Raw genomic sequence first — 23,702 nt, 5'->3', positions numbered from 1 at the left:
CGGGGGCAGCTTTTAAGAAAAAAAAAATATTGCAACATTTGATTTTTGTGTTGCACGGACCAAGCTTTATTTGTTCTGATAATTTTCTTCCCCTCCTGCCGCTTGGCTTCGGTGGAGATGGACAGCCGGGAGGCCGCCGCCGCAGAGCCGCAGCCCGCGCGCGTTTGAGCCCCCGGGGCTGGAGCGCGGCACAGACTTTCCTGGGGTTTTGTTTGGGGGAGAAGGGGGGGGTTGCTTTGTGCTGGGGGGTGGGGGCGGCCGGGAGAGCGCGTGCTGGAGGCGTGGGGGGTGGGGGTGGGCCCGGCGTGCTAGGGGGGAGGGTGGCCGGGGTGGGCGGCTCGACTCTCTGCTCCGCCGGGGCTTGTGCAAGTGCCCCCGAGCCGGGCACACGCGCCCCGCGGGCACACTCAGCGACAGCGGGGTTTGCGGCCGGCGGACCCCGGCGGCGAAGCAGGGCGGGCGGGGCGGTTTTCATGTGTTGGCCCCTGGTTTAGTGGAGTCACACCCGGGGCTTTTCTGTTTGTAGTTCTGGTTTTTGGTCGGGGCGGCGAGGGGCTGAGGGACTGAAAGATGGAGACTGTCAGTCGAAGCAGCTTCCAGCCGCATCCCGGGCTGCAGAAGACCTTGGAACAGTTTCATCTGAGCTCCATGAGCTCCCTGGGTGGCCCGGCCGCCTTCTCCGCCCGCTGGGCGCAGGAGATGTACAAGAAGGACAATGGCAAAGACCCGGCGGAGCCCGTCCTCCACCTGCCCCCCATCCAGCCCCCGCCGGTGATGCCGGGCCCCTTCTTCATGCCCTCGGACAGGTCCACGGAGCGCTGCGAGACCATCCTGGAAGGGGAGACCATCTCCTGCTTCGTGGTGGGTGGCGAAAAGCGGCTCTGCCTGCCCCAGATCCTGAACTCCGTGCTCAGGGACTTCTCCCTGCAGCAGATCAACTCGGTGTGCGACGAGCTGCACATCTACTGCTCCAGGTGCACGGCCGACCAGCTGGAGATCCTGAAAGTCATGGGCATCCTGCCCTTCTCGGCCCCTTCCTGCGGGCTCATCACCAAGACTGACGCCGAGAGGCTCTGCAATGCCTTGCTCTACGGGGGCACCTACCCGCCCCACTGCAAGAAGGAGTTCTCCAGCACCATCGAGCTGGAGCTCACCGAGAAGAGCTTCAAGGTGTACCACGAGTGCTTTGGGAAGTGCAAGGGACTCCTGGTGCCAGAGCTGTACAACAACCCCAGCGCTGCCTGCATCCAGTGCTTGGACTGCAGGCTCATGTACCCGCCTCACAAATTTGTGGTCCACTCGCATAAATCCCTGGAGAACAGGACTTGCCACTGGGGCTTTGACTCGGCTAACTGGAGGTCCTATATCCTCCTCAGCCAGGATTACACCGGGAAAGAGGAGAAAGCAAGGCTGGGCCAGTTCTTGGATGAAATGAAAGAGAAATTTGACTACAGCAACAAATACAAGAGAAAAGCACCCAGGGTAAGTAGCACCTGATTTTTGGGGATGAGGGGTGGGGACATTCGCCTATAGTTTCAGGGATCTCCCGATAAACCAGCTTTGGTGGCCCCTTTCCCTTGAAAGGCACGCAGCGGTCTAACCATGCTGTGAAATCAAACCCAGTGGGTTGGTGTGGAAGAGAATTCTTAGAAACTACACTTTGCTTTCTTGAAGGCTTAAATTGTTCTTTTTCTTGGTGGCTTTTAGGTTTTACTTAAAATACTTCTACTTTTCTATGTCTTCTTTGAATTGTACATTAGGGGCCTGATCCTGTTGCCCTTGCTCACCCCCATACTTTCACTGGGAGACAGGCCAGGACTTTGGGATCGGAGCCTGAATGGTGAAGCATGAAAGCTGGGGCAAGGACAAATAACAAGAACAAACTACTCTTTACAGAAATGCATACAACTCCCCTCCTGATGTATGTCTTAATAAATTGAACAGGTCTGGGAACAGAGATGAAATGATCTCCAAGCCTAGATGGGAATGAAATGTGACTGGTTACAGGGGTCCATAGGAAAATTTCTGACAATAGGTCAGTATACTAGTAGCATGCATTAGCGACTGGTGTATGACCCGAGAAGACTGGGCACATTGTCTGAATCCTACGACCAGACTGGGTTTTGTGTATTGGATTTTGTATACATCCAGTAAATGAATCTGTCTAGAGCCAACTGCAGCAGCCTCTAAGATACGCCATGCGGTGTTGACTCTGCCCATCCAGACTGCTAAACCACATTTATTTTAGGTGGCCTTTTTTTTTTTTTTCAGTCTGAGCAGCCTGAATTCCCAGCGTGTGGGTGGGTGGCAGGCCGTGGTGGCCCCTGGCACCAGGCCTGATCAATGGGCAGCAATGCCACAGGGCCCTGAGAACTTCCTCGCAGACACCAGGATGTCTGGCTAACTGGCGGTGGTGTAATTGGCTGTGGGATGAGCAGCACACTGTCCGCCCCCCTTATCCCCCCCACCTCCCCAAAAAAAAGCAAACAGGAAACTCCTTCTACTGCACTGGCTTGTTGGATGGATTTTGTCTCATTTTGTTGGGGATTTTTAGTTGCTGGAGTTGCAGGGTGCACAATGCTAGGGACAAACCCAAAGAGAAGCATTTAAAGCCTGTTGTGAATGGGCAGGGAGATTCTCATCACTTCCGAAATGCTTGTTTTAAACACTCTCTCTCTTTAACTTTCTTTTTTAAATATCCAGACTTATGAAGCGCTGTGCACACAAAGCTGCACCTAGCCCAGCTATCTTTGGGAGGCCCAGTTAATTCAGCTTCTTGCCTCTAGCTTTTCTTTCTTTTTTCAAATCAGTAACTAGACTCCTCCTCCCTCTAGTTCCTCAAATTCCCCTCCCCAGAGTTGGAGGGTCAGAGCCATTGTGGCAGTGTTGTGCTGTAATGAGCCACATTATCGCCATAGTTGGAGGTGGATGTGTTTTTAATGGCTTGTCTGTCCGCTGCTAATCATGCGCTAAGATGGCATGGTGGGATTGACTGTCTACGGATGTGTGGGGACAGGAGGGGGTGAGGTTGTGAGGCTGGGGAAGCAGGATTTTTGGGGTGAAGCGAAAACCTTGCTGTGATTGTGGCAGCCTGCCCAGACCACCTCTCCCCACTTCCCTTTCCTACTCCCAGAAAGGTGTGTTTTGAATATTACCTGGGTCACATATTGGTTGATTCCCTCCCTATTTCCATAGCTGACCCCTTTCACTTGATGAATTTCAAACCTTAAGTGGTGTCATTTTTTTGTTTCTCACAATGTTTTTTATGGAGTTTTACCCTGTTTTTAGCAATATTCAGAACGCTTGACTGGAGCTAGGTGGAGGAGTCAGGGCAAGTTTAGACTCAAGGAGCAACATTTTTCAAAAGAGGTTACTGAGCTTGGGGTGCTTTGATTTATTGATTTTTTCTTTTCTTTTTAGGGGTGGAGCCCAACTTGAGATCCCACCCCAAAAGGGACTACACTTTCTCAGAAAGCGCTGAGCACTCCTGGCTTCAGATGAGGCCGTGGGAAAGGTGCACAGCACCTCTCACAAATCAGGATCAAGGAGGCTCAAGTTGGGCACCTAAAAATTGTGGCATCAAAAACATTAAATAATCAGTGGCTATTTTGGAACATTTTGCCAAAATGCATTTATGCGATGAAATTCCCAGGGTGTTGGCTTTCAAAATGCAATATTGTAAGGGGTGGGTGGTGTCCGTGTGTTCTGGGGATAGGGTGGGGAAGGGGGAATGTTTTATCTCAGTTCCTGTGCAGAACTGGGCTAAGTTTCAAGGCTTTTGAGTTGGCTTCAGGGCTCCTGTATAAATACAGCGCAGTCTTGAAGAGACCCTGTCAACAACTTACCTGGCAGACCAGACAGAGTTTTGGAATTGCCTTAGCTCACTTATGTTTCCTTTTTCTCCAGCCTTTTTCCATCAGATGTAGCCAAGGGGATATCATATGTTAAGGTCGTTTGTGTTGTAGCAGCGTTTGCAGATAATTATGGAGAGATTCAGTCTGGCTCAAGGGCTGCTAGACTGCGGCCAGAGGCAAATAACGGTGCAGTAAATTTTAGGTCACCTAGCAAGGAAATGAAAGGAAGATCCTGCCTCTGGCTCTGTGTGGTTGTGTTTATCACTGTCTACCTGCATGTTTGTGTGTCTCTCTGGCTGTGTGTGTGGTGCTTGTTTGTGGATAAAAGTGTGAAGCATGTGTGTGTGTGTGTGCTTGTCACTTTGTTTTGTCATATCCATTTGTGTACATATGCGTGTGTCATGTGTACCTTCTTTTGTGATTTGTTTGAATTACTTTGTCTCAGTTTCATGATGGGTCTGTGGATATATGTGTTGGTCTGAGTACTGCGTGTCTGTGGGGTGTCTGCGGGTGGAGGTATCTCTGCCGCTCTGTCAACATGACTGTATGAAGTGCGCCATGTGTCTGTCTGTGTGTGATTGTGCAAGGTGTGGTGTCTGTGGTTTTGCTCCTCCCAGGAGTGGCTTGGTCTAGAGCTGCAGTGCAGGTGAAAGCCTCATGCAGGGGACAGTGGGTTAAAGCCACAGATTTGAGGAAGCTCTGAACTCTGCAGCACAGCAGAGCAAGTCCCTCCGAGTCTGTCACTTTTCTTCCTTCCCTTTTCTTTTTAGTTTTATTCCTTTTTATTTCCTTAATCTCAGGTCTGTTTTCCCTCTGCATTGACCTGTGAGCTTCTTCACTTCCACTCCACCCTTAACCTTCACCTTCCCACCACTTCCCAGAGCTTCCTCTTCTCTTGAGCGCTTTCCTGTTTCCCCTCAGCCTTTGCCCTTGTCCTAGTCCCTCCCCTTCTGCCTCTCCTTGTCACCTGGATTCTCCTCCTCTGCCCCTGCTCTCCCACTTCCCCCTGGCATTGTTTTCTGTTCTCCCTGCTGCTTTCCTGGTCTCCTGCTGCTTCCTCCGGTTTTATGTGTGAGTGTATCCTATTCTCTTCTACTATTCTCCATTAGTTTGTTCCCTCTCCCTTCTCTCCCACTGTGTCTGGAGTGGAGCTATTCAAAGCATGGCCACCAAGTTCTGGGTTGTGTGTCCTAAGATTTAAAAACTTCCAGAACTGCAAAAATGGGTCCCATAAATTGAGAGCCATGGTTTATGCATCCGAAGAAGTGGGCTGTAGTCCACGAAAGCTTATGCTTATGCTCTAATAAATTTGTTAGTCTCTAAGGTGCCACAAGTACTCCTGTTCTTCTTTTTATGGTTTCTTTTGGTATAGTTGAATAGAATGATAGAAACATAGGACTGGAAGGGACCTTGATAGGCTGTCTTGTCCAGTGCCCTCCACAGAGGCAGCACTAAGTATTATCTAGACCATCCCTGGCAGGTGTTTGTCTTACCTGTTCTTGCAAATGTCCAAGGACAGAGATTTCGCAACTTCCCTAGGTAATTTGTCCCAATACTTTAGGAAGTTTTTCCTAATGTCCAACCTTAATCTCCCTTGCTGCAATTTAAGCCCATTGCTTCTTGTTCTATCTTTAGTGGCTAAGGAGAACAATTTATCACCCTCCTTTTTATATCAGCCTTTTATGTTGGAGTCTGTTATCATGTCCCCCCTCAGTCTTCTCTTCTCCAGACTAAATAAAACCCATTTTTTTCATCTTTCCACATAGGTCACGTTTTCTAGACCTTTAATTATATTTGTTGCTCTCCTCTGATTTTTTCCCCCTCCAGTTTGTCCACATCTTTCCTGAAGGGGGATGCCGAGAACTGGACACAGTACTTCAGTTGAGACCTCCATGGTCTCCTCTGGCCAGTATAGACCAGGCCTGGATCGCCATTCCCATCTCTCCGGCTCCATGGCTGATGCCCTTGCTCCATCCTGGTGTGCTATCTGTCTGCTTTCTGCATGCCAACATGTCTCCAAAGTGTCTGAGCTACTAAAGCCTCAAAAGAGGGCTTTTAAGCTTTTTTGATTGGTGGGCCGTCTCCAGTAGAACAATGTGGGATCCTGTCCCCCTGCCCCATAACATTTTCTGCGGGTCATTGAACTGAGCAAAGCCTGATCATGCTTTAATATCCCCCTCCCCTTCCATTTCAGAGCTAGACTTTTTCTTTTTTAGCAAAACGACATAGAATTAGAGACCGGGGGATAAGAGAATTCCGTGCACACTCCCACCCACACCAGCGCTGCAGTGTTCCCATGGCTCAGGTCCCAGCATTTCTATGAAGTCGCTGTGAGCTAGAAGTAGCATTCTGGGTATTGACATGTAAATGAGCACAGTAGGCCTTCCACTTTATTTAGCAGATCCTCCAAATCCAGTGCTGCTGCCACATCACGGAGCTTTCTCAGCTGGAGTAAGGTTTAGCCAGGTCAAGTGTGCAGCCAAATCAAAGGACAGAAATTATTCACGGTGAAATAATGCAGCTCTGAGTGACATTGTAAGATAGCTGTGGCCACTTAAGTACTTCACAGCTGTCATTGTACTGCACACTACGGCCACCCAGAACTTCACAGTGGCAGCAGGGATAAAATCCAGATCCTTCTGCTCCACTGGTGCAGGTTCCTGCTACCTAAAGAAGAATCTCTTTCAGTTGCTAGGAATATATGGCCTGTGACATCCACTGTAGAGAACTTGTGGTTCTGCCCAGGCAGTGGCATCCAAACTACTATCTAGTCCAGGGGTCGGCAACGTTTGGCACGCGGCTCGCCAGGGTAAGCACCCTAGCGGGCTGGGCCAGTTTATTTACCTGCTGACGCGGCAGGTTTGGCTGATCGTGGCCCCCACTGGCTGCGGTTCACCGTCCTGGGCCAATGGGAGCGGCAGGAAGCCGCGGCCAGCTCATCCCTCGCCCGCGCCGCTTCTCGCCGCCCCCATTGGCCCGGGACGGCGAACCGCGGCCAGTGGGGGCCGTGATCGGCCGAACCTGCCACATCAGAAGGTAAATAAACTGGCCCGGCCTGCTAGGGTGCTTACCCTGGCGAGCCGCGTGCCAAACGTTGCCGACCCCTGATCTAGTCCATCACTAAATGGATTAGATAAAAGTCAATGGGGAATTCTGCCTGCCTAAAGACTGCAGGATCAGGCCCATTATTATTATATATAGCACTGAAATGACTCATTACATTATCTGACTATTAAATTTTTTATTTGAAAATCTTCAATAAAAACCAAGATGGCCACCAAAGCAGAAACCAGCAATGGCTTGGAGCAACAGCTTAAGCTTGGTATCATTTTACGGCTCAGAAGCTAAGCTCCAAGAATGATACCAAGCTTAAAGCAAAATCCTGTGTGTTTGCGGAGATGTCCATGTTTTAAGCAGGCATCAGCTATTTCCCCCCCCCAGGAGTGGAATCTGATTTACAGATGTTGTGGATTGAGAAGTAAGGAGTGTGTGTGCGTGTGAATATCTTGCAAATAATGAAATGAGGATTCTGAGCCGACTTCTGCTCTCAGTTGCTGTGAATTAGTTCACCCTGATAGAAGTCACTGAAGTTAGACCTCTGGTATTTTTTTAGGCAGGGATTTTGGGTGCCTAACTCCCTTCCTTCTGCTCTTTGAAAAATCCCAACGTTAGAACGGCAAACATTTGTTCTCTCTGTGGCCTATTCTGAGTCACCATTTTTGTGGCTCATGGACTCAGGACTTGGACCTGTCCAAGGCTTCAGTACACTTTTGGGACAAAGTTAAACACAGTTTGGTCTTGACTACATTGCAGGGACCTAATATCTGAACTGCTCCTTAGGATTTGAACATGGTTGTTGCTAGCAGGGGTCTAACTTGATCGTAAGGGCATATTTTTGTTTCTTGGGGTCTGTGTTTAGATTGGTGTTACAAAAGCATGCTGTACTCTATCTGGAGGTGTCTATAGTAGGTTTCAGAGCATGTCTAGACAACACAGTGGTTAAAATGCTGGCAGTTGCTTGCACTTTATCTGTGCTACATCTTTCACCATTGCTAGAACGGTGAGAAGTTTTAAGCTAACCCTAGTATTGACGAGATCATGTTTTGGCTAGCATGGTTCTTAGGAATAAAAAATCCGTGTCCGCTCTGACTGGGGAAACCATGCTATAGGACATTTCAAGTGGCAATGTTGTTTTGACACAGTTGTAGTTAGCATGGTCCTGATTCCAGTTTGAAGAGGACCTCTGTCACAACTCCGCACAGTCAAAAATTTTGCATGTCTGCAGCACTAACAGTGTGATGTGTCTGATGGTGGGAATTTGCACTGGTGGCTTGGCACATGCTCTGGCTAGATATCACACACAAAAATCCATCTCAGAGTGCATCATTCAGACCCAGTTCTGTCTAAGCCAGGTTTAATTCTTCTTTTCAAAGACAGTAGCAAGCTTTGGGCTTAACAGTATAGTACTTTGCCCAGATGCAACTCCAGTTGAAGTCAGTGGGAATTGTATCATTTTCTCCGATGGGAGGATTTAGCCTTAGAGGCCCTATCCCTGAGCTCTTGGAAAAGAAAAATTGTTAAGGACTGAACACTGGTGACTTATATAACACTGCTTTCTAGTTAGTGTAGTTATAGAATACTAGCAGTCAATAGGACCACTCTATTTTGGTTGAGTGGCTGCACAAGGCACATAAATCAAATTGACCTCCAGATAAAGAAGCATTATCTAAAAAAGTAATAGTTTAGCATGTTTGTGTTTGAACTTGTGGACGTCATTATTAAATGAAATGTATTTGACTATTAACAAACATAACATCTGTTGTTGTTTTTTAATGCATTTTTAAAAATATTTTCTGAATTTGGGCAGTAAACATTGACATTTTGGGGCACAAAATCTTTGCATTTCATTCTGCTGTTCTAGGCTAAAAGGTAAACAGTAGTCTTCAGTCTACAAAGAGATTGGAAAATAACGGGATTGAGTTGATACTGCGTTATTTTACCTTGGGAAATTATTATTGAAGTGCATAGAATTCAGTATGGGCAATGGTGATTGCTCAATGAAGATATACTGTGTTCTCCCTCCACTGCTTAGCTCCTTAAATTTTTTTTTGCAAAGATTTAAAAGATTATTAAAGATTTTAAAGATTATAGCTTTAAAAAAATCCCAAGTCTCTGTAACATAAGGATAGTTTGGGGCTAGTTCTGCAGTTCTCACTCAAGCAGTCAGCAGACAAAGTAACTGAAGCCTATTTGCCCACAAACCACAGAAATACTGTAGTTGTATCAAACTCCTTCCTGTACTTTGACTGGCTGTTGAGCCATCCTAGAGTGTGGTCCTAGAGTCATGGGGGCAGATTTTGATCTAATTACACCCATTTGAATCCAGAGTAGCTCCGCTGAAGTCAATAGAGTTATTCTGGATTTACACTGGTATTCAATAGCTACATCTGAGAGCAGAATCTGGAGCTGTGTTATTACTTTAGTATATCTGCTTTGGGAAATGCAGATCAAAATTGGTTTCATTTTCAGAAGTGCGCTATGGGTCTGCTCCTGAAAACACTTACTAAAGGTAAAGGGATGGATTAGTGCTTACTGCTGTAAATTGTCCCTCTGTCCTCATACAGAAAGGACAATGTCACATGCAGGAATTGGGATTTAAGATTGCTGTTAGGTGTCTAGATTTTAGTGGTTAAATAGTGATTTTTGGAGCCTAGCAAATCTCCCCTCAAAAGCTGGAGTAAGGGCCATACTTTTTCCAGTACTAATGTAGATACCATAAACTTGCATGCAAATGGCATCAAATATAGTTTTATAATTCGTTGGAATGGGCTTGTTTTTAATTATGGGGAAGCCTGCTGGCTGATGGACACTGGCCTTTCCGCACTGAGCTAAGTGTGTTGGTTTTACTTGTTCTTGGATGAGAGAACAAAAACACAGATTGATACGAAGTTGGGCCCCATTCCTGCCACTGTTCTGTAATGGAACTCCCCTTGAAACCAATGGGAATTCCCATGAGTGAAGCTCTTGTCATTGGCTCAGTCAATGGTTGGCTGCTATCTCGTCTAATCGGGCTTTTCCAGGCCGAGGATGTAGTATTAAAGCGACAAGCTGTATAATCCCCTTTTCTGCTAAATAAGGACCTGATCCCGTAGCTCTTTTTTACACTGAGTAGTCCCAGCAATCCCATACTACGTGCATAAGTAATTGTTGCAGCATTATACCTTAGGCTCAGAGTAAACAATGACCTGTCCTTGTTGTGTACTAATTTATGTGCCGGTACCTTTTCACATGCTTTGTGGAGAATAGGATTTCTTCTTAGTTTTCTTTTCTTTTCAGTAATGTTTCTTTTGCTTCAGAATGTGTGGTATGCTCACCCCTTTTCTTGCAAGCAAGATTGCTGGGTTGTTAACATTTTTATTTATTCATTTTTAATAGTGTGGCCTGGTATGCCCTCCATTTTGCCCTGTGGAGGATTTAGGTGGTATGCTAGGAAGACTTGCACCTCTGTACCTTTGTTCTTTAGCCTCCTCTCAGCCTCAGTCAGTGGTATCAGTTTAAAGAATAAGGTCATTCACTTGGATTGGTTCTTGATTTCTCAAGCCCTTTTCACCAGCCAGTTTGTGTAATGTCTGTCTGAAACGTTGAGTAAGGGCATTGAAATAGCAGACAGGATATCGAGTGTTAGGAAGTCTGGGTTAAGTATAACAGAGACTTTTTTGGCTGGCGCAGAGGGAGCAGTCCCTCCAGCTCAATTACAGAGCAGTCGCTCTGGAAGCTGGAGTCTCTGGTTTTAGCCCCCATGGTGGCCACCCTCCCCACATATAATTGTGTGTGTGTGTGTTTGTTGTTCTCTGCTAGGGTTGTGTCTGCATTTCCTTATGCAGATTACTGTTCTCTGGGTGGCACTGAAATTGTTACACAAGCTGTAATAATGTCTCTCTTTCTAAGGATTGCATAAGTTTAGGATGATTTCTCCACTGGGAGAATTATGCAAGTTTAAACTGAAATGTATTTAGAAAGCTTTGTGTGTTTGTTTTCTGACTTGTAATGCAGAGGATGATTTATTTGCATCTTTAATTGGACAACATCTGCTGGCGTTGGGAGGGAAAACTGTTCCATGTCTTTTCACTGCTATAACCCTCATTCTCCCATGAACGCTTTCCCCACCCCCAATTGAATTCCATCGTTCACTGCATTATGTCTACCATAGACCCTGAGTATGTGTAGAACAGACCCTAATACCCAGGCAAAGTCAAGTGGGCTAATAGATTGGAGGCTTCTCTGGGCAGGGACCTCTTCTTTTTCACAGCGTGTCTGTATAGCTGCAGTACATGTCAACGGTGCTGTTAAAATCATAAATAACACCACCACGTGGTTTTTCTCAGTCTTTGGATTTTTCTGCTGTGATGCGGAAGTTGTTGCCTTTATTACTGGTGTTAGCCAGAAGAGACCAGTGAATGAGGCTTCTCATCCTGTAAATAATGAAAGGTCTTGGAGTGACTTCTGCAATACTCCTTTGATTAGTGGAAAACTGTCTTGTTCGTTTTCATTGGGCTGCAAACCTTTCATGCCACTTGGTGCAGAGATGCAGGTTGGGGAAGAAAACCTCCAACCAGCACTTGGCTTCATAGAATATTAGGGTGGAAGAGACCTCAGGAGGTCATCTTGTCCAATCCCCTGCTCAAAGCAGGACCAACACCAACTAAATCATCCCGGCCAGAAACTTCTAAAGATGGAGATTCCACCACTTCCCTAAGTAACCCATTCCATGCTTCATCACCCTCCTAGTGAAACAATGGTTCCTCATATCCAACCTAGATCTCCCCCACTGCAACTTGAGACCATTGTTCCTTGTTCTGTCAGACAGAGTTCTGTTGAGAGATAAAGTTCTATTGCTAGAACTTTTGAGGATATGTCTACACTGCAGTAAAACACCCACAGCTGGTCTGTGACAGCTGACTCAGGTTTGGGATGCAGGGCTATAAAATCGCAGATTAGACATTTGGGCTTAGGCTGGAGCCTGGTCTTTGTGCCCCCCCCCTTCCGCCCCAGCCCCATGGGGTTCTGGAGCTCTAATACCTACATGGCAGTTTTATTGCCCTGCAGCCCAAGACCCTGAGTCTGCAGCCATGGGGCAGCCATAGGTGTTTTATTGTAGTGTAGACATACCCTAAGAAACTAAAATATATTTTTGGTTAACTCTGACCCAAGCCCTAGGGTGTTTATTTGGCTGGATCCAGTATTTCAGCCTGATCTGCGCCGGTGGTTCCCAGGACCAATGCAGAGTCCCATTGTTAGTCTCTAAGGTGCCTCATTGTTTTTATTGACTTCAGTGGAACTCTGGGCAGGCAAAAGGATCTGCCCATTCTGGGATTACATTGCAGGATTGGGACCTTATTCGCTGTTTTCTCTGACTATTTTCTAGCAGTGACTTACTGTATGTTATTGGCGCTCTGGGCGTCTTGAATTGCATGCATAAAACTTGCAGATGCTTTTGCAACGTCTTTCTAGTTAACTAAATCAATTCTGTGGAGCATTAAAATGTATGTATTTCATAGCGATGCTTTTGCTCACTAGAACAATTATAGTTACAGGATACGCTGGAAACCATCAATTACTCTTAAGGAAAAAAACAAGACAACACTATGGAAGATACAGTTCTCTAAGACTGTTTTGGTGTTTTATTTGACAAGTATCCTTTATTTAAAAAAAAAAAGGTTGATCAGCTTTGGGTATTTAAACAGGAAAATAAGCGTTTTAGCTTTCACTGCATCTAGTTTGTAACCTAAAATTAAAAGAAAATCCTTGAAATCAACACCTTAATTAATGGACCCGAAAAGCAAAATTTATAGTATTTTGCTGTGATTTTTCAGCCTTCATTGATTTCAGTGAAATACTCCAGATTTATTCTGCTGTTACTAAGATCAGAATTTGTCCCTTTAGCATTCATGAGATTGGGTTTCCTTTTATGCCTGTGTCTTTCTTCTTGATAAATGTATTTGAGTTCGAAGATAGTAGGCATTTGTTTTAAAAATACTCAGCAGCTTTATGGACCTGATTCTCCATCCCTTACCCAGCAGCACTCCCAGTGAAATCAATGGGCATGGTTGTCCTCTTCTTACGCTGGCATGAATTAATTTACGATGGTGCAAATCTGACATAAGTGAGATGAAAATCAGGATGAATGAGTACGGACTGCAGCATGAGGTCCATTACTGATATTCCATTATTCCCATTTTGTCACTAATAAGAAACATACTGTACAATAAGCCCGTGAATTCCTGTAGCAAAAGTTTAGCTGTGCTTGGCTTTTTGCCTTCCTCTTTTGTCACAGGAGTTTAGTTTTTGCAAAATCAGTGAAGGGTATTAAACTGAAGACTAGATAGGCACATCTTCCATGGAGATCTCTGGGCCAGGTTGAGCAGTAAAGAGTATTATAAAATGGGTGTAAGTGATAAAGTGGTGTAACTTGTACTAACTAAAAAAGAAGAACAGGAGTACTTGTGGCACCTTAGAGACTAACAAATTTATTAGAGCATAAGCTTTCGTGGACTACAGCCCACTTCTTCGGATGCTGTAGTCCACGAAAGCTTATGCTCTAATAAATTTGTTAGTCTCTAAGGTGCCACAAGTACTCCTGTTCTTCTTTTTTAGTTAGTACAAGTTACACCACTTTATCACTTACACCCATTTTATAATACTCTTTACTGCTCAACCTGGCCCAGAGATCTCCATGGAAGATGTGCCTATCTAGTCTTCAGTTTAATACCCTTCACTGATTTTGCAAAAACTAAACTCCTGTGACAAAAGAGGAAGGCAAAAAGCCAAGCACAGCTAAACTTTTGCTACAGGAATTCACGGGCTTATTGTACAGTATGTTTCTTATTAGTGACAAAATGGGAATAATGGAATATCAGTAATGGACCTCATGCTGCAGTCCGTACTCATTCATCCTGATTTTCATCTCACTNGACTACAGCATCCGAAGAAGTGGGCTGTAGTCCACGAAAGCTTATGCTCTAATAAATTTGTTAGTCTCTAAGGTGCCACAAGTACTCCTGTTCTTCTTTTTTGCGGATACAGACTAACACGGCTGCTACTCTGAAACTTTTACTAACTTAGCATTCAGTGGGTGTGCAAAACGGTGCAAAGGGTGTAAGACTCACGATATTTGGTGTTTTCTTAAAGCCTCAGCTCTTGGAGGCATATGATTATTTTAAAATCTCCACTTTTTTTTTATTTAAGTTTCTAGACCTCGTGGTTGTGGAGAAAAGCTGTAAAATGTGACCCCAGTAATGGTTCAAAAACCAAAAGGCTATGAAAAAGAATCCCAAATCTAATGACTTTTAAATCAGTCTCATGAGTTTTAGGGGCCTGAGTCATGATTTTTGAATGCTTGGAATTGGCAATACTGTAAAATTTCACCCATTTTCAGAGCAGCTTACGCCCAAGATGTGACTTATACCACCACTTATGTCATCATTGAATTTGTCCATGTGTCTTTTAGGAAGTCAGTGCTGTTTCAAGTTTAAAAAAAAAAAAAAAAAAAAAAAGCCAGCCGTGATGAGTCTTGAATGAATGGCATCTGCACACCTGTTTAATATTAAGATCAAGCATTCAGTGCTTTGTGGCTTTAGCTTGAAATTCAAGTTCCTTTGAGTCATCCCTTTCGTCTTTTGTTTGGGTGGAAAAAAGGAGTGGCAGCAAATGGCCTGCAGCTAAGAAATGAAAGAGTTGAATTAATTTTTAGAAATAAGTTAGTCTTGGCATTTGGAGCATTTGTGATAGTACAGATTTTCATGCTTCTTTTTATTTTCTTATGAGTTTAGCAGTTCACTGCTCAAGATGAAAGATAATGTTATGGAAAAGATTTAAAACATGACACAGGCTGTGTTGGAAGGATAGGAAAGATCTGGGCTCTGAATCACAGTGGTGAACTGTTTCAGTCTATGGAGATATATGATAGTTATGGAAAAGATTTACCTTTGCCGTTCGGGCCTCAGGAATAAAAGGGCGTGGTACTTTAAATAGCACAGTTCCCACTGGGCTAAATTCTGGGGATCCTTAATTCACTTTTTACTTAGTTAAATAAAGAGTAAACCCTACTGACATCAGTCAAGTTGTGCTCGTTTAAAAACTGTGTTAGAGTCTGATCCAAGTTCAGTTGAATTCAATGGAAACACCGTCATTGACTTCAGTTGGCTTTGAATCAGACCCCTCTGTCATATCAGAACCAGGTCAAGCGTCTTGCTTTAATTCAGGCAAACTGATGTTGGGTAAAATTCTGTTCTGTATTACTAGAGTAACTCCAGGAACATCAATGGAATTAATCCAGATTTAAACCATCCTAACCAAGAGCAGAATTTGCTGAACAGCTTCAGAAGTTGGGCCTCTTTCAGCAGTGGTTTGTAGTTTGAGTGTCAAATTCTGCTCTTAAGTTACTGCTGGAAATCAAGAGTCACTTGATTTACTAGGGTTACCGGGATTTACATCAGTCTGAGAGCAGAATTTGTGTATGAAAGTATTGTATTGTAATTTTAAGTTTCAAAAAATTAACAAGATCACAGTAGTTAAAGGGCATTATTCACCATTCCATTTCTCCAGTTTTATGTTGATTTGACTTTGTTTTCAATGGATTTATACCAATCAATCAGACCCAGAATTCATACATTTGGTCTAACCTTTATGTTGTTCCTTCATGCTAAGCTTAAGGAGCAGCTGATCCTCCTCATGGCAGACTTGAAAGCCCTTCTGTTTATGCTGCTGTATTCTTTCTTATGACATTTGCATGAAAACAGCTCCTTTGTTGCTTAGAAGCTCCCTCTCCTTCCCTCTTTGCTTATTTTCCCCCATCTGAAATCAGAATCCTCTGTGACATCAGAATTAGCTGTTGTGGAGACAATTGTGATGTCACAAAGCAAGCATTAGAGAAGAAATGTAGAGTGGAGAAGAGCCTGTTTTCATGCAAATGTAAGAAATAAAAAGGGTTTGGGGGAAAAAGAAAAGCCCAAAGCAGCTGCTCTTCAAAGTTTTCCATGAGGCTCCATAGGTCAGATTCTGCTCTTGGGGACATCGTGGAGTAACAATGGAGTTACGCCAGATTTACCCTGTCGAATCTGGTTCTGTAATTATAGAGGACACTCCAGTCTGGCTATTTATCAGTGGTTCTGTTTTGACAGCGGATTGCTGCTGTTGTGTACTATCTCTTTTGTGGGCTATTGCTGTAGGGACAGACCAGAATTGCCTCCTTGGAAAACTTTTTGAAAGATTGGCACGGCAGATCCGCATCCTAAATTACTAGTTTGCAACGTCACAATTACCAGCTCGGTTCTGCTCGTTTGGACACACTCAAACTTCTTTTTTCGTCCCCCCCCCCCCCCTCCTTGTTTAGCTGCTCTGCCCCAGTGCATCCTGGGATTTCCCTTTTGCTGAATGGGCTGCTTGTTTCATGGGGAGGAAGTGAGGTCCCTGTTAGATTAGGAGGGGATGGATGGGGAATGTCCTGTTTCATATGCAAAGCACACTGAACCAAAAAAAAAAAAAGCGTTCAACAAAACCATCCGTGTCACAGGCTAGCAGAGCAGCTGCTGGCTTTTTGGGGGAGAATATTAATATTTCAGACTTTACAGGAGCTTTTAAAAAATGAGCTAAAGGAGGCAACATCCCTTTATTTAATAGGAATGGGGGGAACCTTTATAATTTTGGTTAACCATGAATGTACTTAGATTTTATTGCAAGGCTCCACGATCCAAGCCCAGAGCTCAAGGAGAAGTGTTCTCGTGGTACATAGACTGTTTCCTAGACACTGCATAAAATGAATGGGGTTTGATTCTCCTTTCTCTTACATCACTCTTACCTCTGTGTAAGTCTGACTTGAGTGGAGTTCTCCTGATCAGAGGAGAATCAGGCCCAATGAGCTGGTTCATTATGTATGTATGTATAAAAGGACAAGATGGCCTGACTCTGATTTTAGTTTACACTGGTGTAACTCAGGAATGACACCACTGAAATAAGCGGAGCTGCTAGTGTAAAACAGTGCAAGTCAGAGGAGAGAGCAGTACATACAAGGCTTCTCCTTGTGCCAGTGATTGGAATTCTGTGATCTATAGAGAAAGTTTCCATAAGTTTCTCGGGGGAGGAGGGAGAGTTAAATTTTACTCCTGACACTGCTGCCTTCTGCAGTCATCACTCCCCCACATCAGATCAGCAGGAGGCAGGTTTAAATTCAGAAAGGACAATTTAAATAAAATGTGCATACCTGTCTGTTTATATTTGTCTGGTTAACCAGACAGTAATAATGACTACTGGCGAGTCACTATTTAAATTCGGTTGTTGTGGTGTTTTGTGGTTGTTTTTTGCCTGGGAAGTCTTTGTATATTAGAAATAACTTTTATCATTCTAACACTCAACCTCTATAGTCTATAAAAATGTAAATACCAGGGGCTGGCTGCTAGTCCCAGTCACACTGATGTAAATTTTTAGTAACTCCATTGAAATTAAGGTAGTTACATTGGTTTGTATGGTGAAATCAGCATTATACATAGTGTAATTTGGTTCTAGGAATTTTAGGGTATTAGGGTCCAACTTCGTTGGCTTCAACTGGAGTTATGCACGTTCCAGGATTGGGTCCTTAGCACAACAGGAATTTATTGATGTTCCTTCTGAATTAATGTGTGTTTTCTTGGATTAGTGGTGTAAGAAGGGAAATGATTAAAGGGCACAAGTCATTAAATAATTAGCTAACTCATTTTTCAGGAAAATGTAGAGTTGCGGAGTCTGATTCTGATCTCAGTTTGCATTGGTTTTACGCTGGTGTAATACCATCAAGTTAAAGAGGGTCACTGCTGATTTAGTGTGAGATCTGAATCAGTGCAATAGATTTAATCTCTTTGGCCTTGAGATAAATAAGCCAGATGTCTTTTGTGTGTGCGTGTGTGCGTGTGTGCGTGTGTGTGTGTGTGTCTTTTACCATTCCATGCCACCATTGCAAAAGACTAGAACTGACACAGTTTAGGAAATAATGATAATGTTACACTTCCAACGTATCGGTCACAAATTCCAGTGCACAGAGATTGGAAAAAACCTGCTGTGCTGCAGAGCTGTCTTGCACCTGTCTGAAATGATGGGTTTGTGGCCTGTCTGACGCATTCAGATGATCTTAACTTTCATTCTAAACCAAAAGTAAGTTTCTAGCCATCGTGGCTGCAGCGATAGCCTTCCAAATGTGAGCAGAGTGTAATCGGCGCACCGATGTCTTCCTGAGTCTGCAGACACCCTGTGACAAGGATGCAGGGGTGAACTTCCCTTTCCCCTATACGTTGTGGGGAGTTTACAGACTTGAAACCCCAAACCATGATCATAATTAAACCTAGATATTGCCATCCCCCCCGACCGAATGAGTTTGACATCCCTCTGGTAGGGCTGTATTCTCCAGTTCAGTTATAGACAGTGCAACCAATGGGTCTCCCACCATTTTCCTTCCACAATCTAATAGATCTCCTAGTTAGGATATTTTTTTCTTACGTGTAGCTGAAATTTTTTGCTGCAGAACTTCTTTCGTATGCCTTGTCCTCTACCTTCCCCATGTGCTTCGTAGAAAAGCAGAGCAGCGATTTGGTGGTTCCTTGCCCCTCTTCTTGGAGCTCAAAGTTGAGCATGCAGCAGCTGGGTCTGTTGAAAAATAACCCTCCTGCCAGAGAGTAACTGGAGCTGTATACCAGATGCAGGCATTGGCGAGTGTGATGAGCAACAGGGGCCACTGTTTATTGTGCCCTGTGCTCTCATTTGTGGTTATTGCTGGGTTTGGTCCTCAGTATGGTATTTGGCTCTCAGAGTGTATTTGAAGCACAGAGTCCCCAGGCATAGTACTGCAAAGGTGCAGAGCAAAATGAGTATCCAAGATTTCAGATGGCACCTTCCAGTTCCTTTGGAAGCCGCTGATGCTGCTTCTTGGTGCCCCCTGTTCATTTTACCTGTAGCCTTTCTCTACCCAGGGAGGGGCATATGTGTTACCCAAACTGTTTACACTCGGAGTTGAATGAAATGCAAATGCAGTCAATTAAGCAAGGGGTTTTTAATTAGCAGTTTAAGTTCATGTGTGAAGTGCCTTGCCTTAATTACTTGACAGTTTTGTTGTAAATTTGCTAAGTTTTTTCCCGCAGAACTATCAAAACTGTGATTTTTTTTTTTTTTTTTTGGGTAACATTCTTAAATACTGTGAGCTTTCCCCCAGTGCGTCTGACCTTCATGCTTTTTTGTCTCCATTTATAAAGCTCTTTTGGAAGCTGTGGCGATGCAGTAAAACCCTGTTAATTGCCTCAGATTAAAGCATTTATTACATTTCTTTAGCTTTTTATTTTTTTTAAAAGAATTAATGTATGGCTTGTCCATACTGAGCTGTGTGTGGTTTCAGCTGCTGTAGCTACATTGGTATAGCTACACTTGCTGCAATTTTGTGGTGTAGTTATGCCACCCTGGAAAAGGTGATTTGCGGTGTCCAAGTTGCTTTTCACACCAGTGCATTATGTGTGTGCTTGACGTTTGCAATGGAGCAACAATAGTGCAACTGCAGTGATGCAAACAATAAAACCCCATTGTGGGCAAGCCTTTTGTGTTACACTGATGTGAAATTTTCTGGAAGTCCAGCACTGGACTAGGTTCCTTGGCTCTAAAACTCCATTCTGGTGTGGCATAGCCTTTGAGAGAGGTGCCATTCTGCTCTGTGGTTCTCTGAGGACAGCTTTTGACTGGGTAACACTGACATTAGGAGGGCACCCATCTTTAGCTTGGGGAGGAGGAAGGTGTCCTTGTCCCCTTGATGGTTTAGAAGAGTAAGGTGGGGAAGGGAAGGGTCACTGCCCTGAAAAGAAGAGGTGAACAGTGCCTATGACATCACCTGAATTGGCCTTCTGGTTGAACAATAGCCCTAAAACAATCCTGCCAAACAAAGAGGTCAGTACTTAGAGCCCTGGCTGGCCTTGAGTGTCATTGTGTCTTAGCTTTTAAAATAGCCCCTTCTCCATCCTCTGTGCTTTTACAGATCTAGGCCTGGGCGTCAGGGGTGATTCCCACCCGTGTGAGGTCAGAATCGTGCCCTGGGTTTTGCTGAGTGTTTCATTTAAAAATGGAGGCTATTCTGAAATCTGACTCCCATGAGATTTCTGAGTGCAGAAGGGTCAGGGCTTTGTTCTCGTCTTTCTGGGGCCATAGACTGAGCGTAGGGCTAAGCAGGCTGTGTGATTTGTAGGCAGTGTATCTTGCAGGAACTCAGTGTAATTCAGGATATTTCCACGCAGCAGCTAGGAGTGTGCTTTCCAGTGCAGGTAGCTAGTGTCCAGTATAGGCGGGGTTAGCACGCACAACGGCTTGGGCTAGCCATCCGAAGATGTGTATATGGGGTCTTAGCAGGTTTGTATTCAGGCAGCAAGCCTGAGCTGTCTCTGCCGCCCTCTTCTCCTCCGGCTACACTGCTACTTTTAGCGTGCTAACTTGAGCAGAGCTAGCGTGCACCTGTCTACCATCCAAGGCAGGTGGAATTGAAAGGCTACTGAATATTTTAATACTGTAGACAGGTCATCAAACACTATTGTCAGATCTGTGTGCTGGTTCTGAGCACTGCTGCAGTGCTCTACTCCCTTTAAATAGGGGGGAGGTGCACCTGGTATTGGTGGAGGTGAGGTTTGACCTGAGAGCAGAACTGTGTGCAGATCTACGGCTGTGGCTTGTCCTGCCTCCCCTCTGAGCGCTGACCTCCTATCGACACCAATAAGTAAATAAATAGATTTTAATTTCTCGGGCGCCTCTGCCCAAAAGCCTCTAGGCACCTTAACCAAAATGCAGAATTAAAACAAAATTAACCTAAATAGGCAGCCTGCCCAAACAAATACAGAAGTGGGAGGGAGGAACATCCCTAGCCTTGCCTGTTATCTGCAATCTACACAGGGTATCAAAACAACAAACAAACCTACAATAAAAGTCAACTTGAAAGGGGAACAAGAAAGGTCAGATTCTTGTCCTGTTTAATGCTTGAGATGTTCGCTGGCAAACAGCAATTGGGAGAGCACTCCAGTTCCATGCCCCATGTGGGAAATCCCCTGCCTCCCACCCTTTTAGATCAGCCAACACTTTCTCCTGCACCATCAAGCTGAGGATCTCAAAGAGTCTGGCAGACATGAATGCATTTAGCTTGTGGAGTAGATTCAGTGAAGCATCGAGACGAGACGTGACTTGCCCAACGGCAGCCGTTGAGTCAGTGGTATTGCTGAGGAAGGAATCCAGGTGTCCTGACATGTCCTGTGGATCAACCACAAGACCCATCCTTGAGCTACTATAACATTTCTGGGCCGAATGCTGGCTTCAGCTCCTGATTCCGTGGGAACAGTACATGCACACGGGAAAGGAGAATTTGCCCTCCAGAAGTGCAGTCCATTTCATCACTCTCGCTTCCCATAGCACATTATGTGATGTCCAGAATAGCTGAAGCCGCAGGAAAACCTTCATCTACCCTTGCACGTGGTGCAATGTCAATGTTTCATACTGGCTTGTAGTTTTGTGACTCCCCACAGGGGCCTGTTCTTTCCAGTGTGTGCCAGCCGAGGGCTCCACAGTCGTGCAGAACCCCAGGAGTGTTGTAAACCCAGCTCTGGTCAGTTGCTTTTTCTGGCTTCCTTCATTTCCACTTTCCCTTTTTGCCTGCGAGTTTTGGTGTTGGTTTGTGGAGATGCTGGGGTTGGTTAACGGATTCCTCACCCTTTCAAATATATCATGCTGTCAGCTCCTTCTCTCCTGGGGATTCGGAACTCGCAACCATCCTCCCAGGCCTCTGGTATCTGGATTAAAGGACTCCTTCTCGGATCATTTGAAGTTCAAGCCTTCGTTAAAGCAGTGCCCAGCAGCCCAGGCTGAGTTGCCTTTTCCATTAGAGGAGCCCCCTCCTCCCCCCCACTTATCTCCTTTTTTGGAAGGGTTTATAACCCATCTGTTTTAATTTACTTCAGTCTGAAAAATCCTCCATCTAGGAGGGAAGGAATTTTCTTCCCTCCCCTTCACAATTTTACTTGCATTTCTTCATTGTGTGTGTGTAAAAATGATTCCTCCTCCGTTTATAATGTTTGTCAGTCACCACTTTCAAAGCAGGGAATTCTGAAAGAGTTTTGGTCATAGTTAGCTGGCAACTTGGAGTAGCTTTTCATTTGGAAGGAGCCTTTTGAAAACTTTTTGCCTGCCAGCATCTGAACTCAGGGTTGTGTGTGCCCCATGGAGAATGAGTGGTACCATTCATCGCTGACACTTTCCCTTGGCTGGGTTTTAGGGAGTGCATACACTTTTCTGCTTTATAAATAATAAATTTAAAGAGAGTTAAAGTTTCCTCTCCTCCTGGCTACCATCATCACATCAAAAACTCATACCTACCATAAAACTCCTAGTACTGATAGGCTATGCTCTGTGTTCCTGAGTCTCTTTTCATTTAGGCTGGTATCAATCCGAAGTAACTCCCATTGAAGTTGATCGCACGAGCCCAGTGTAAAACTCTCGTGAGAGCAGAATCCAGCCCAATACGCAACTTTCAAATCTACGTACAAAAGTGATACTGTATTGACAGAGGATTCCCCATGTGCTGAGTCACACGTCCTTGTGATACATAAACCAATAGAACTAGAAATACCACTGAAACCCTCGTATACGTACAGTTGACACATAGACACCTACTTGTCCATCTCCTAGAGACACGGATGTTGAATTAGCGCATTGGTACTGAAATGATATTGAGAGCCACACAGTGAGTGAGTGATAGAGCCATTTAGAGAACCTAGGGCTCCCATCCCTTGTGCTTTTCCTGCACAAGTATACGGTGAACCTACTGTGGAGTCACTGGGCCAGAATCTGGGGTGTGGCTGAGCTACACAGCGTAGATGCAGTAAGTGCGCGCAAAGGCCCTGCAAGCTTATGTTGAAGAACAATGACGTGCAATGTGAGGGACTAAAACTGATAGGGAAAACTTGGGGTGGAGCTGTGCTTCATGCTATGGAGGGATGAACGTGAAGCTAGGCAGGCAGCCTGCTCTCTCTGGGGTGTGTGTGTGTGTTGAGAGGCAGGGGAAGGATGATAAAGGACTCACAGATGTTAGCTATGGGGAAGCCCTAAAGAGAAGGAAGGGTGGTGCAGTGGTCAGAGTGCTAGGCACACTGATTTCTAGTGTAGGGGTGTTTTATGCAGGCGAAAAGTGCTTTTGCCAGTATCGCTGATACTGGTTCTCCAAGTGAAAGAAGCTATACCAGCAAAAGTACTTTTTGCTATTATAACTGCAGCTATGCTAGGGCTTTTGCTGGTATAGAAATGCTGGCCCTCCTCCCCCCCAAAGTCACACCTTTAACTGACATTGCTATGCTGGCAAAAGTTCCTGGTGTTGACCTGACCTAGGTCTCTCTTCCTGATAAAAGTTCTGCCTAGGTCAGGACTGTCAGAGCAAACCTTAGAATTGTAAAGCTCTGGGTACCGTTATTGTTATTTTAAAATGGTCTCTTGTCTTGGATCTCATGTAGCTAAAAACCTATGCACAGAACTGCCCTTTAGAAAAACTAGTTCAACAGGACTAGGAGGTTTTTAGATGTGGAAATCTCCAGTGGGAAAGTGGCAAATGCAGTGAGATCCCTGTGCCCTCAGAAATACTCGCTAGTCTTTGACTGCGTTCCTGTTTATACAAAATGTAGCTGGATTTGTTGGTCCTACCCCTGTAAATGTGTGCAGGTGGGGGATGGGTCAGGAAAAAAAGGAGTGGGGATTGAGTAGAGAAAAGAGTCACATGTACGTGTTCTCCATGTAAAAAGAAAATGTATGTAAATAGAATCT

At 44.8% G+C, this 23,702-nt stretch overlaps 1 protein-coding gene across 2 annotated transcripts in view; it reads left to right on the top strand.

The window, feature by feature from the left end:
• The first annotated feature begins 304 nt into the window (after positions 1-304).
• SKI (SKI proto-oncogene) overlaps positions 305-23,702 on the top strand; it is a 140,525-nt gene continuing 117,127 nt past the window's right edge. For both annotated transcript variants that reach the window (XM_034753691.1, XM_034753690.1), the window contains exon 1: positions 305-1,482. In XM_034753691.1, the coding sequence (XP_034609582.1) occupies positions 571-1,482 (912 nt within the window). In that variant the 5' untranslated portion in view covers positions 305-570. The remainder of the gene's footprint in view (positions 1,483-23,702) is intronic.

This window comes from Trachemys scripta, chromosome 19 (assembly GCF_013100865.1).
Source record: "Trachemys scripta elegans isolate TJP31775 chromosome 19, CAS_Tse_1.0, whole genome shotgun sequence".
Taxonomy (NCBI): Eukaryota; Metazoa; Chordata; order Testudines; family Emydidae; genus Trachemys; species Trachemys scripta.
Note: the sequence above shows the minus strand (reverse complement) of the source record. Positions and strands in the feature narration are given on the sequence as shown.